The following is a 15,082-nucleotide window of genomic DNA, read 5'->3' as shown; positions in this document are numbered from 1 at the left end:
AGGGTATATTGTTAGTCGATCTGTCGTTCATGAATCACATTCAAATGTTGCTCTATGGGCTTGTCCGCTGTCTTGTTGTTATTATCGGCACTGAGTAGATCAGCCTTTTGTGTGTGTTTCATTGTGATTCATGCCGGGCTCTGCGTTTGTCATCGTTCGTGCGTCTCTATTTTTAATAGAGTCCACATTGATCTTGAAAGTGTCGCGGACAATTGACGCAAAATTCCCATTTAGCCGGCAGCCCAGCCATTGAGCTGGGACTCTTCCTGTTCCGTAACCTTCGGCTGTAACTGGACACAATAACTAAATAAATAATTGAAATGCTGGGCGGGATTTGAATTGTCAACTATATTTCTTTATTGATAACATTTATCTCGTCTTTTCGCAGTTTACTTTATATTTTTTTAATTTTTCTCTTTTTGTATATTTTCATTTTCGTTTAAACATTTGTCATATTATGTCACACATGGTGTATATGTATATTTATATGTATATTTATATTAATGCAATAAATATTTAATGTGTGTGTGTTTTTTTTTTATTCTGTGGAATATGCGTGCAATACATAGTCGAATATATATATGTGTATGTATTTATGTGTGTGTGTATAAGCCAGAACTAGCATAGCAATTGACTTGGCTCGCACTAAGGTCAAAACAAGGGTTTACATTTACATATAGCACCGCGAAATGTACAAATCATTTAAGTTTACATATTACGAAATATATATATAATTAATAAAAATATAATTAAAATTATTGAATCAATATCAAAAACTTGGCGCAAATCAATAAACTAAAGAACTTAGCATTAAACAAAACTTAAAACTTTTAACAATATTAAATTATGAACATAAAATATTATTATTATTATTATTATTTTTTTTTTTTTTTTTTTGTACAATTTGCTTTATTTTATTTATGTATATTTTTTTTGTATAATTTTCAATCTCTATATTTATATATGATTTTAAAATATATATTTAACAATTTATCGTTGTGTGTTTACTATATGCATATATAATTTTATTTATTGGTGTAGCATATGATATATCTTCCACGACTTCCCACTCTTCTCACCTCATTTTTAATAACTTTTAAAGTTATGCAGACATTAACATTGAAATTGCATTTGCGTGTATTTTATAATATTTTATCATTGACTTTTTGACTTTTCTTTTTAAGTTTTTTAAATACATTCAATAGTTTCCTTTCATATAATTGCCTGGGTAATTGACCTACATTTAAATAATTATTTACTCATATGATTCTTTTCTTATTTACGAATTTCATTATTTATTGATGCAAATGCTTGATTAATTTTTAACTAATATGTGCATGTGTTTTCATATAGTATGTATATTATATTTTATGTTTCCATATAGTGTTTGTGATAGGTACATTTGAAATATTGCCAAGTTGTGAAATGCTTTAAAAGTGCGCCGTTATTTGAGCTGCTTTCTGATGATGTATATATATGTATACATTTTGGATATACATATGTATATATGTATTTATAGTATAGATATAGATACCTAACTATCATTTGGTGCCTTTTGTTGTTGTCTGCTTTTGATTTTGGTTGCGATCTTAAAAAGTTTTATCAAATGCAATAATTGGCTTCAAAATTGTTGCTGTTGTTGTTGTTGTTATAATTCTTGTTGCTGTTGTTGTTTGGGAGATTTTGGTTTAAAAATGCGCTACTCTTCACAAAAAGTCTGTTGTAAAAGTCTTTAAAGTTATTGTATTTAGTTACCATACACATGCTATAGCTGTGCTTTATACTTTCGATATATTTATACATACATATATATATATATATTATATATTTGTAGGAGCCCGCACAGGAACGTGTACGTGTTTACACTATACAACAAAAGTATTGATGCATTGTAGACCGGATATGGCTGGACTATGCTAAGCGACAACAGTCAATAAACTGTACTATATATATGTATGTAATTTGTTTTTGTTTTATATAGAGAACGTTGCTTTAACATTTGATGTAATTGCCATCGTTTATATTGATTAATAACACGCTTAATGATATGTTGCATCTTTATGTAGTATATATATGTATATATATTCATGTATATATGTATAATAGAGTGTGAGTAAGCATAAACATTTTGCCTAAAAATTCGTTAAATTTATATATATCGTTCATATGGAATTTTCTTTAATATTTCTTAAATTTTTGTTCGTCTTCTTCTTCTTCAGCATCATCATTTTTTGATATCTTTAAAATTGGTTGTTCAGTCAATCAAGAATTGATACGATTTCGATTTAAATTTTGGTTTTTTAGCAAAGTTTCTAGTTTGATTTTGTTGTTTGAAGATAAATGCAGCTGTTATTGTGCTTATTTATTTGTATTCATATATATATTCATATATGTATTCATATATATATAGATAGACATATATGTACATCTATCGTATACTATATAGAATCAGAATCGCCTATTTTTGGTGCGCTTGTTGCGCTTAACTGTAAAAGTTGTCGCGCTGCTGATATAACGGCAGTGGTTCACTTGGCGACTCCGAGCGGCGCTCCTCATCGCTGCCTGGCTGGCCGCCTTGTCCATTGGCCGACTTCGACATGGCTTTCTCTGTGAAGAGATAATACAGAATATATTTATAGAAAATTGAATTACATTCAAGTTCGAGTCCAAAAAACCTTCCCAAGCGTGCTGTAAAAAGTTGGATGGAAAAATGTCGGTAGAAAACCTTTTTTCATATATGAGTTAATAATATATATGTCTTGTTTGTTTGGAGTATTTGTGTTGTTGTTGTTGGTATTGTTGTTGCTGTTGTTGGCAAATTCTCTTATTAATGCTGTTGTATTGTATTTGTTGTTGTTGTTGTGGCAGTGCTTTGTTGCTATTGAGCGTATACTTACTCGTCTCTTGAGCTTTGTTCGACTGATTAGTTTGTGTTTTTGTATTCTCAAATATTTTACGCAATTTTTGCAAGTGCACAAATTTGGTTAAATTATCTTTGAACTTAGCTAAGCTTGCAATATTTATAAGGAGCTTCCTCAAAGAGATTAATAAAAAGCTATTGCTACTATTTGTTTGACGGCTGTTCAGAAACTGATTTTAAATAACTATTTGAGAATTTCTTTTGACTTATCGCGGCATGAAAATTTACGACACTTTTTTCAGTGATCAGTGAATCTGTTACTGATTTTTCCGTGAGAGTTTTTCTTTGCAATCTATTCTTAACAGATGAAATTCTTTTTTTTTATTTCTTTTTTCTTATTTTTTTAATTTAGTTTATATTTGGTATTTTTATGAGTACAGTATACATTTCACATTTAAATTGTTATTAAAACCAAGAGTAAGTTAAATAAAGACGAAATATAAATCAATTTAGGCTAATTGAGTTGCATAGGCAACAATTAATCAGGATCAATAACAATCTGCCTGGCTGATAATAATCGGGAAGCTGACCTTGAAGGCATTATAAGTCGACATCTTATCATCTTCACCTCTTCATATACTACGATGTCTTGTTCACATTTGTTCAGCATCTGTGAATATTCACTCACTTCTCAAGAGGGAACTCAAACTTTGCTCTATTTTATCTAGACACCTCTTGATTTCATCTTTCACTTAAGTCCTGTTCTCCTCTATTCCCATGCTTTATACTTCGAATAGATTTGCACTGTGTTGTGTTTTATTTTGTTTTTGCTTTCATACAATTTCTAAAGTGCCTTTTGGTGTTTCTCTACGGACTCTATAATTGTTTGCTCTTGTGTATGTGTGTGTGTATGTATGCACGTGTCTAGGTGTGTGTGTGTGAGTGTATTTACGTCTTTTAGTAAAGGTGTTCATATTTTTTCCATATATGATTTTATACATATACATATATGTTTTGATGCTTCTTATATTACAAGCGCGTGCGTGCTGATTAGTAAGGCCAATTCAAAGCTAATAACTAAGATTTCCAAATAAAGCTGAGTATAATAAAAATATATAGCTATATATATTTGCATATATATTATTATATTTATAAGATTAATGCATGATTAAATTATTAAATAAAACATGTGTACAAACCTTGACTTACGCATTTGTTTAACTGTTGTGCTTGTTGTTGTTGTTGATTGTACTTGTTGTTGTTGTTGCAATGGCTTAGTTGTTGTTGTCGTTTAGTATTTTGTGATTGCTTTGAATTGATTTTTGTTTTTTTTTTCTTTTTTTTTTTTTAGTGAGCTTAGCATGCGATAATCTCAACGTCGCGTGAGTTCTTGCTGTGCTGTTGTTGTTGTGGTTGTATGTAATGTAGTTGTTGTGGTTGTTGTTGTTGCTGTTGCTCTTATTGTATATAGTTTAAGTGTAGCATATGCATATGTAAGTCGAATTACATCACATATTTGGCCCATTTCTTTCGTCATTTTCTTTCAACTCAAACAAATAACACAAAAAATGTGAACAATTGGTAAAACAAAAACATAAACAACACGACAGGCTATTAAATGGAGTTAGTTGTGACTAGTGGGATTGCCTAAAAAATATGCAAAAAATAAAAAAAATTAACAAAATAAAAATTAAATGTAAAATATGTTCGTAAATAAACACAAAAATAATTTATATATATAATTTTTTTCAACAGCTTTACATTAAAATTGTTGTAGTTAAGTCAAATTAAAATGTTATTTAACATGAACTGTAAAGTATTTAACATGAACTATTGAACGCGGCGTATACGCAATATATATGAAAATTCATAGTATTCAAACAATTTTTTTATTGATATTATTCTTAAAGATACAGTTAAGATAGGTGCTATATGCATGATTGGTTTATGTGGGGCTTGTTTCATATGTCTGGGAGTATGATCAATTGTGACTGTGGACGAGTATATGTATTGTGTGTTCTTGAAGTGTCTGTGAGTGGATATTAATATGAATGTCGTACGCCTTTCGATGAGCTCGCAATGAGATGAGAGTGATGGAATTGGATATTGAAAGGAGAGAGGCGTAACAGTTCATAGATGTTATATGCATATGATATGTATTCATTAATCGTCTAGAAAATTAGAAAAAGTTGAGAGAGAATATATATATAGTTAGATTAGAAGAGCATAGAGACAGTTTTGAATGGGGTAAACACAGTCTTGTGATTCAGCGCTGTTATGATATAGAAACACACTGAATCAACGCTTAAATACATATACAATAATACATATAGAAACATATATAAGACGTAGAAATGTACATATTTATATTTATATGTGAGTGGCTTGGAATGTGAACAAAAAACGATTTGGAGCGGATTGCTTATTAGTAGAAAGGGAAAACATAAACATGGAACATAAACTCAACTCGCAAGCAATGTAAAACTTTTAAGGATGTTCCGCGGACATCGAAACAAATTCAACTCTGATGTTCCTTATCTTATGATAAAACATATAGTACTGATGCTATGCGTTCTGCTTTACATTTACGTACCGGCAACAATTTTGCTGACTTGCATGACTTGCTGGGCCAAAATTTGATTCAGCTGCAGCAAATGCTCGCGCTGCTTCTTCTCCGCATTGATCTTGCTGGCAGGCAGCGTTTCGTTCTCCTGGAGGGGGAAACAAGGGAGCACAATTTATTATTAAATAAGTAAATCAGTAAAAATATTTATATATAAAGTCTTTGCTTACATTGCTGCTAATGGGCGCTTCAGCGAGCATCTTTTTAATGGACTCGACCTTCTCCTGGCGACGCTTCTTCTCCTCAGGCGACAATTCGGGCGTCTAAAGAGAGAGAGTGAGAGAGAATGAAAAGTTATATTTATTATGATACTCTCCAATATTCATTGAGCTTCACTCACTGTTTCTGGTATGTAACGCTCGGGTATGACTATCTTATTGGGCGCCAGCAGCAAATTGTCAATGGTATTCTCGGAGATCTTCTCGCCCTGGCCCAGAGCTGAGCGGACCACATCGGGCGCATTCATGCGTGGACGCAACGCCACCTCCATGTCCAGATCATCACGTGCGCGCCAGTTGGTGTTCTGCAGGGTAAAATGCGTTATATAAGTATGGGAGAGACTACGGACTGAGTGACGACTCACATTGCGATTCATATCGTTCTCGGCCTGCACTTTCTCCATGGCCTTCTGGTTGACATTATTGGGCGCCGTGTAGTGTCGTCGCTTCTCACGGGGCACAGCGCGTCGGTGTTTGTGTGGCGGCGGCACTCGCTCCACAATCTTCTCTGTATCCTCGGAGGCGGAGCCAGCGGACATTTCATTGATGATCTGGCGAGCGGCCACACTCTGGAACACCGGCTCAGGGCTAATGTCTGTTAGGCTCTTGTTGAGACTCTGCAGCGACTCGGTCTTGGTGCGCAGCGCCACGCGTGCGCTGTCCCGGCTGGGATGGGCCTGCTGCTGCAGCTGCTTGGCAAAGTATGCGTTGGCCAAAGGATTCAGATGCTCGCGCTGATGCTGCTGCTGCTGCTGATGATGGTGATGGTGGCCATTGCTCTGGGGCGCTGGCGGCGGCGGTTCCTCGTGCTCGTAGTTGCTATTGCGATCATAGTCGGAGCCGCCGCCATTGAAGTGGTGTCCGTTCTGCTTGCCATTCATGTGGCGACTGTGCCTGGGCTTTGGCGGCTCGTTGTAGCTGCGTGGCAAAGACTTGGACCGGCTGTGATGGCCATTGCTCATCTGCTCCTCGAGGCTTTGGGCATACTGCTGCTGCTGCAGCTGCTGGGCGTATTGCTCCTCCTCCAGCACCTGGTCGAGATTCTGTGTGGAGTTGCTCAGGCCACGCTCGCTGCGGTCGCGATGTCGCCGCTCCGACTCCCGCTTAACAATGCGCACCGTTTTGATCTCCTGCTTCTCCAGATTGCTCAGATTGGCAAAGGGATTGCTGTCCAGGAAACCATCGCTATCAACGCCGCTCAGCTCCAGAGCATCGCTGCTGCCATTATAGCGATTGTAGTCGCCCAACTTGGCGCTGCTATTGGTGTCCACGTAGAGCGGCGTCGACAGATTCAGCGTGGAGTCATTCAGATGCTGCTGACTGCCATTGTGCAGCATGTTGGCATCCAGATCGGTTTCGGTCCAGCTGCTCGAATTGCTGCGCTTCTTCAGGCTGCCGTTCGAGTTGCCCGTTCCGTTCGTCGGACTCAATTCCTTGTTGCCGATTTCCTGATACAAACGCGTCGAGTTCTCCGTCAACTGTCGCACGGCCGAACTCAGCTCATGCCGCTGCCGCTGCATATCCCCCACCAGAGATTGCACCCGCTCCAGCTCCGACTGCAGCACTGCTGCCGTCTGGTTGCCATTCAGCTGGCTGGCATCGCTGTTGGCGCCGTTGCTGCGCGTCGACTGCACCTTCTGGCGCAGTGTGAGCAGCTCCTGCTCCAGGCGAGCATTGCCCGCCACAGTCTGCTCCAGTTTCTGTAGGCCATAAATGATATGATGAATGTTTAAATTAAAGTTCTTTGATTGAGTTTATGGCACATGCAGCAGTTTGAATTGATAAGCGAAACGTAGAAGTTTTTTGCATCATGAGCTATGCCTAGGCCCTAGAGGACACTAATTTGTTTTTTTTTTTTTTTTATTTACATATAACAAACGAATAAAGCCAGGAAGGAATTTCATCTAAAATTTTCATAATTTTTCTTACTTTTTAACTGCATTTTTTTTTTTCAAATTTTATTTCTGTTTTGCTACTACTACTAAACTTGATCAAATTTCAAATATTTTAATTTAAATAATTTTGTTTCAATATTTTTGCAGCTTTTGTTTAGTTACTGAATTTCTAAAAATATCTCATTTCCGTCACTAATTAAACATGTTTTGTAAAAATAATACAAGAACTTTTCATATGTCATAATGAACTATTTTTGTATAAAAATATATATATGTTAAATTATGGGACAACAGAAAATATATAACTAGTTCTGGATCTAAACCTAAATTAATCATCACTCTTACAATTAAAAAAATTCTCAAAATTCACTGTTCAAATCTCAGTCGACTTTCAATGAATTACAATGAAATTCGAAATTTATGATTATTTCAGTTATTTCTGTAAATATTTTGCGTAACTCCATATAGAGGAAATTGTAACGGATATCGATTTAGCCCTTATGCAAATCGACACAAAGCAGTTAGTTAAATATTTATATGTTTTTTGGTTGAATGAGTTCTCATTAGTTACATAAGCGACATGCGAAGCTGAAGCAGACGAAAACTAGACATACATACATATATATTCATATACATATGTCTGACACATATAATGCAAAAAACTTCTACTAGGCACCTGGGCTACCTTAGAGTTCTCGGCGAGCAGTTGATGCACACGCGATAGCTCGCGCTCCAGTATATGCTGCTGCTTCTTGGCCGCCTCCAGGGCCATGGGCGTGGCATTGTTGTCGTGTATGCGTGCCCGTAATCCGCCCAAGGCGCGCTCCAAATCCTCCTTGTCACGCTGCAGGCTCTGCAATACGCCCGACTCCTCCTGCAGCAGCTGATCCAGCTGATAGAGCTCTCGCACCTTGGCCTGAGGAAGAGGCGAAGCATAAATATAATATGTGCTTGAGATTCGGAGCATTCAGTTTTTGCATTACCTGCAGCTCTGTCTGATTGGGACTGAGTCGATCCCATTGCTTCTGCTCCTCCTGCAGCATCTGACGCTCCTGCATGCGCTGATTGAACTCCAGCCGATCCATGGTCGCCGGCTGAGCACGGCCATTGGCATCGTTGCGATACAACGAGCCCAGCTTGACCATATTGTCCACCAGATTGACCAGCGGCTTGCTCTTCTCATACTGCCGCTCCAGGTCCAGCAAATGCTGCTTCAAGTAGTCCAAACGCTGTATGCTCTCCGCACGCGTAAGTCCCTCGGCGCCGCGCAGCCGATTCTGTGGAGAGTTGCAATTGATAGTGAGTAAAGCTCGAATGGACAGAGTTTTAACAGTTAAGAGTTAACAGTTAACAGTTAAAGTTCGAATTTTAGTCACAGGAATAGCCAACACCAGTTAGTCAACAGCCAGCACCCATTTGAATGGAGTTCACAATTGTTTAACCACCTGCACATTGTGAATGTCGCTGCAGCACTGCTCGATGGCTCGCGCCGTTTGACTGCTCTGCCGTCGCAGTTGAATTAGCAGCAGCACCAGCTCCTCGTGTGTGCGACTCAGTAAATCGCCAGCCGATACATCCAGATTCTGTAGTGTTTGTCAAATCAATCAATCAGTCAATCAATAAATATGCCTCTAAAAAGTTGTAATCTAGTAACTTTTCGGGGACTGCCGCAAGTTAATAAAAATACATTTCGATACGCAACAGCCCTCTCAAGTCCTTGGGCTCTCACTTATCACCCATGAAAATATTTCACTGAGCTGAGTTGGGCAGGAATAATCCCTCGCATAGGGAAAAATACCAAGAGCCAATATCGAATAGCCGGAATGAATTGAAATACGATAAGTTTTGTTTCCACTTTATGGCAAATAACTGTGATAGCTGTGATGCTTCGCAGCTCTGATGGCTTGAACTGCCTGTCAATCAGGAATGCACATGGCCACTGTTTGCAGTTATGCTGCACCAGGCTCTCTCTAGGTCGAATAAAAAAAGAAGAGAAACTAGCAAATATTTATGCCCCACTTACCCTTATCTGTGAGCTCGTCTCACGCTCCAGCATATCAATTTCAGCTCGACTGCCAGCACGACGCATGCCAAACTGCAGTTGTTGCTGTTGTTGTTGCGGCGTCGATGTGGCCATGGCTGCTGAACGACCGTACAGACCGCGATCTGTCAGGACTGTGGCCTTGGCGTATTTGGTCTCCGTCGCATTGCCATAGTAGGGATCATAGTGGGCGAATGCCGATTCGTGCGGCTGCTGCTGCAGTTGCAGTGCATCCGATGGGTCCGGTTTGACGGTTAGATTGCCTTTGGGCAAATTGTTTACGTTGCGCACCGAAATCGAGGCTGCAAATTGAAATGAGAGTTAGCTCTGGTGCTGATTTTATGGACGTGGCAGGACATGTAATTATTATGCGTGCGCGAAATAATTAGAGAGAAAGCATTAAAACAGAGTTAAACAGCGGAACTTGTTTTGTATTTCGTCTACTGTCAGCTAAATACATTGTTGGCAGGGTATACAAGCTGTCAGAGGCGAGCACTACGTAGTCAAAGCGTCTAAAGAGCTGTTCATCAAGCTGTTTGCAAAACAAATTTCAACTGCCCGCAAAAGTATGCTACAGTTTTTTTGTTGGCTGCATCTAAAAAAGTCGACTGTACAGCGTGTATACAAATATAAGTGAGTGTGTGTGTGTGTGTGTGTGTGTGTGTGTGTGGGTGTGTGTGGTAAGAAATGAGTGTGAATATGAATATGAGTATTTACAAGCGCATTAATAATTACATAAGTGTAGGAACAAGTCATGTATGTATCTATGTATATATGTATATTTATATATGTATATAAAGAAAATTGCTTACCATCTTGTTAATGGAAGAAAACAACACAACAATAATGACAACAACAATAACAAATAACAATAAACGAAAGTGAAAACAAAAAACAAGCAACAAACAATTTTAAATGAAATACAGGCCTCATGCGGCTTACTCCACGCTCACTCTTTCTATTTGACACGCTCCCTCTCTCTCTCTCTCTCTCTCTCTCTCTCTCTCACACACACCCTTTTCTATTTACAGCTTATGCCTCTTGCAAAGAATTAACCTCAAGAACTGCGCAAATATTCGTCAAATTTAACAATTGTCACATATTTCTAAGCGGCTAACGCTGCGTATGCGTAATGCCTCAATTGTTCCTCTGCGCCGCATTCACAATGGCATTGGCATTGCCATTGCCATTGACATCATTGTTCCCATTCAGCTGCTGTATGATGGAACGCACATTGCTTGTCAGCGGCAGCATTGGTCCACTGGAGGCAGGCGTTCTGGGCGTGGGCGTGGCCGTCGCTGTGGCTGTGAGCTCTGCATTGTTATTGCTCTTCATGAGGCCACTCGACATGGCATCCCACTGCCGGATGGTCTCGCGATCCAGCTCCTGCGACTTGTGCGACAGATTGGAGCCCGTTTCGGCGCGCAGCACCTCATAGACATCCGCATCGCTGACCTGGCTCATGCCCGAGCTATTCGCCAGCAGCTGCACATAGACATCGTGCTCGTCGTGCGAGGCCGACGAGGGAGGCGACGCTGCCGGCGGCTGACGCGGCGGCGGCTTCTGGCAATCGTTCACGTAGGTCACCTCACGCGTGAGCTTCGTCTTGGTCGCCTGGCTGCTGGGCATGGTCATGGGCGCTGGCGTCGGTATGGGCAAGGTGGGCGCAGCCACTGCTATGCGATCCAGATCATCCAGGGAGCGCGCATGACGTTGCGAGACGCGCCGCAGGCTCTCCCGCCACAGGGCATCCTCCTCCCAGAGCAGCTCGCCACCTAGAACTGAGAGTTGATTGGCGTTATTCACTGTGGTGTTCACTGTGGCTGTCGCTGCCGCTGCCGTCGGTCTCTTGTCCAGGCCCTGCTCAGCTCCACCCAACCCAACCGAACCCTCCGCCTCCTCCTCCTCCGCCTCCGCCTCCAAGTGGCTACCACCAGTCAGTTTACGAGCGAGATTTGTGTTTTTAGTAGTTGTAAGATATGAATGAATTGGGTTTAATGAATGACTCTCACTACCCTCGCCGCTGCCCAGCTCCGCTGACTCCAGCTGCACGTTGTTCAGCTTGATTAGGTTCTTATTGCAGCTGTAGCTCAGCTTCTCGACGTTCGCCTTCACGCTGTACAGATTCTTGCTGTCGATGGCCTGATCCTTGTCCACCAGTGCATCCATATTGAACTGCAGCCTATCGATGGGATTGTGTATGTGCGCTATGTTCAGCCCGTGGGCGTGGATCTCACGCTGATTATTCAGCTGCGGCGGCGCAGGCAACTCGGAGTAATAATACGGCGCCGATTGCGTGGAGATGTTACTATTGTTTCGACTGTGCATGGGGGTGAGGCGGACTGCGCCCTCGGCGCCCGTGCTGCCCAGGCTGCCCAGCTGCTGTATGGAGTCCGTGGAGGAGAGAAAGTGTATGTTGCCATAGAAATTCTGCTCATCGCCATCCGCGTTGCGGAACGTCTTCGGTGGCTTGATTAGATTGGTGAGGATGTCAGCGCCTGCGGCGGCATTCGCATCGTTAAGCAGGTGTCGCGTGGGCGTGGCATGTGCCTGATAGGGCAGCAGGTCGCTGGTCTGCAGGTGACTCAAATACGTATCCAGCTCATGGCTGCTCAGCGTCTCCTCAAAGTGCTCGCTCATCGACTCGATCTCACTGATCGACTCCTGGGAGAGCGGACGCCGCGAGCGCTGGCGCTCCAGCTCAGAGTCGGAGCGCTGGCGGAACTCAACGGACTCGCTCTCGCTGGGCAGCGAGTTGTTGCTGGGCGGCCGCTGCTGCAGCTTGCAGCGGAACAACTCTAGATCGGAGGAGGTGCGCGATGAGCTCTTGTCCGTCTGGCAGCTGTAGTTGGAGTCGGACAAGGTGCGCGCGTGCTGCTGCTGCAGCAGCGTCAGGCCAGAGCCGCTCGAGCTCGAGCCGGCTGCCCTCGCCGTGGCCCGGCGCTGCTGCTGCTCCGGCGTGCCACGCACCTTGGCGAAGTGATCGGGCAGAGAGAGGCGACTGCTCTTCAGCGTGGTGCTCGGCTCTGTCTTGGGCAGATTCAGCGAGGTGTTGCTGGCGTGCATCTTGGGCAGCTGCTCATAGGACAGATGCACTTTGCTGTCGCGCCGCCTCACCGTGTCATAGTGCTCCGAGGAGAAGATCTCCTCCGTCTTCAGCTCCTCCATGGGAGGCGGCGAGTCGGGTATGGGCGGCGGCGGCAATATCTCGCTGTCCGAGCTCTCCGCATAGTTGTTGAGGGGCGTGGAGGCGCCCAAGTAGTATGATGCGGGCCTAAAGGTATCCGACAGGCTGAAACGCGTCCGGGAACGTAGTCGCTTGGCCTCCATCTGCTGTTTGCTGCTCTCGTCATCCGCATCGGAGCTGTCACTGGCCAGCGCGCTCTTGGCCGGCTTCAATATATCCGGCATGTCTTTGCCCTGACGTTTTTTGGTCTTCTTCTTCAATGTTTCCGTTCCGTTCTTTTTGGTCTTCTTTAGCGTGGAGCGACCGGATGAGAAGTGGGCCTCCTCAGCAGCAGTTGTTGCTGCGGTTGCAGCTGCTGCGACCGCTGCTCCTGCTGCTGAAGCTCCTGCTGTTCCAGCTGCTGCTGCTGTTGCTTTGACGCCTGCCAGTTCCATGTAGACGGGCTCTGTGTGGGCCAGCTTGACGCTGCTGCTCGTCAGGGCGCTAGATATGCACATAATCTCATAGTTGCTCCTATTATCGTCGTCGTGCAGGCCTTTGGTCATTTCCACATAATGATTCTCCTCGTCCGCCTCGTTGTAGCTCTCGTGCGTCGCCACCAGACTCAGGGTGCCCGACTGGCCCAGCTCCACCTTTTTGGGCGTCATGGGCAAATAATGGCTCTCGTCTAACTGCTGATCCGTGGGCGTAATCGGCTCATTTACATAAAGCTGCTGCAGCTCCTTGTCACTCGGTAAATTGGCATTCGCGCTGACTGGCGGCGCCCCATCGATAGCAGCAGCAGGCGCAGCAGCAGAAGAAGCATCCGCATCAGCATCAACATCATCATCGTCATCGTCGTCCTGTGCCAGTGCCTCGTCTATGTCATCATCAGTGTACTCTTCACATGCAGTGCTCTCATCTTCTTCATCGTCCTGCTGCTGCTCCACCTCCATCTTCTCCTGCTGCTGCTGTATTTGCTCTTGCTGTTTCTCCATCTGTTCGTCACCCTCTTTAGCTATAGCTGCCTCGCCCAGCCCAGGCTTGGCCTCTGCTGTGGGCGTTAAATCCTCTTCGGACTGTTGCTGCTGCTGCTGTTGCTGTTGCTGCTCTTTGTACAGCTTCAGCTGCATCAGCATGGGCGTCTCCTCGGCATCACTGATGACCGCCTTGGCATACTCCACATTCTCGTAGTTGCTGCTGACCAGCTTGTTGCTATAGACGGGCACATAGTTGACATTCTGCGGTGATTTGGGCGCCGTCTTTTTCGGCAAAATGGGCACCGGCTGCTCGGCTGCCTCAGTTGGCTGCAGCTGCAGCTTAAGCTTGGGCCGAAGTGGCAGCTGCTGCCCCAAGCTGCTGGGCTGTACCTGAATAATGGGCGTGCGGCTGGCCTCGTGCACCTTGAGTATGGGCTTGAGCTGAAAAGTTTGGCTGTTGGTAGCCTTTGTCGTTGTTGCAGTTGCAGTTGGTGCTGTTGTTGTTGTTGTTGAGTTGTTTAAATTTGAGCTAAGGCTAACATTTGATAGTGTAGTTGTTGCTGCTGTTGTTGTTGTCTCTGCTATTGTTATTGTTGTCATTGCTGTTGTTGTTGTTGTGTTTTGTGTGCTAGATGTTGTTGTTGCTGTTGTTGTTGTTGACCTTCCTGCCGTCACACTTATGTTATCATCCAGCCCAGGCCCAGCTGCGCTTTGTGCGTTTTCTCTTTCTTTATCTTTTTTTTTTTTAACATTTACAACATTTACAAAAAATTTTCAGTAACCAAAAAAAAAAAAATGTATACACAGAAAAATGGAAAAGAAAGTTATATAAAAATAAATTTTTTTAATATTTTTTTTTTATTTTTTTGTGTTTAAGTTTGGAGCCCATGTTTTGAGTTTTGAGTTGGGTTTTAGTGCGAAATTTACAGCGGCTTTTAGTAGACGAAACACCAAGCACCCAATTTCCATGAATTGATGAAAACATTTTTAAGAACCAAACTACTCAAAGAAATTCAACAGTCTCTCAACTAAGATTTACTTATTCTTATTTGTATATTTTACTTCGGGTGAATAAAGTAAAAGTTTCAACAAATTACAGCACATGAAGAAGCCAAACTGAAATGTTTCTGGTAAATTGCAAATTTTCTTACTTGGCCCAGCAAAAATCGTTGCCTACTTTTAGGCTTGGGCTGTGGACAACATGTGAGCTCAGACAACCGATTTATTCAACATTTGTTTAACTTAATTGCCAATGAATAAATAATTATTTGAGCATTTGAGCACTCACATTATGTATTT

At 42.4% G+C, this 15,082-nt stretch overlaps 1 protein-coding gene across 11 annotated transcripts in view; it reads right to left on the bottom strand.

Annotated features, from left to right (window-relative positions):
* Positions 1 to 333: 333 nt before the first annotated feature.
* The window catches only part of kmr (pleckstrin homology domain-containing family A member kramer), a 59,021-nt gene continuing 44,272 nt past the window's right edge, over positions 334 to 15,082 (bottom strand). For 6 of the 11 annotated variants that reach the window (XR_016268548.1, XR_016268549.1, XR_016268545.1 and 3 more), the window contains exons 5-6: positions 10,450 to 14,517; positions 9,799 to 9,939 (exon numbers count right to left, since the gene is read on the bottom strand). Coding sequence is in view for 5 of the 11 variants with exons in the window: in XM_089462046.1 (XP_089318172.1) it covers positions 4,485 to 4,507; positions 5,454 to 5,571; positions 5,654 to 5,746; positions 5,824 to 6,006; positions 6,067 to 7,401; positions 8,282 to 8,512; positions 8,580 to 8,873; positions 9,620 to 9,942; positions 10,804 to 14,517 (6,314 nt within the window). In the remaining 6 variants the exon portion in view is untranslated. Of the gene's footprint in view, positions 2,608 to 4,179; positions 4,508 to 5,453; positions 5,572 to 5,653; positions 5,747 to 5,823; positions 6,007 to 6,066; positions 7,402 to 8,272; positions 8,513 to 8,579; positions 8,874 to 9,041; positions 9,180 to 9,619; positions 9,943 to 10,449; positions 14,518 to 15,082 lie in introns of those variants that run through there. The other 5 variants (XM_018017816.2, XM_018017817.2, XM_089462046.1 and 2 more) reach the window with 5 other exon arrangements.

This window comes from Drosophila arizonae, chromosome 2, assembly GCF_054131065.1.
Source record: "Drosophila arizonae isolate 15081-1271.41 chromosome 2, UAZ_ARI_1.0, whole genome shotgun sequence".
NCBI lineage: Eukaryota > Metazoa > Arthropoda > Insecta > Diptera > Drosophilidae > Drosophila > Drosophila arizonae.
The sequence above is the reverse complement of the archived record's forward strand: the minus strand, read 5'-3'. Positions and strand labels throughout refer to the sequence as shown.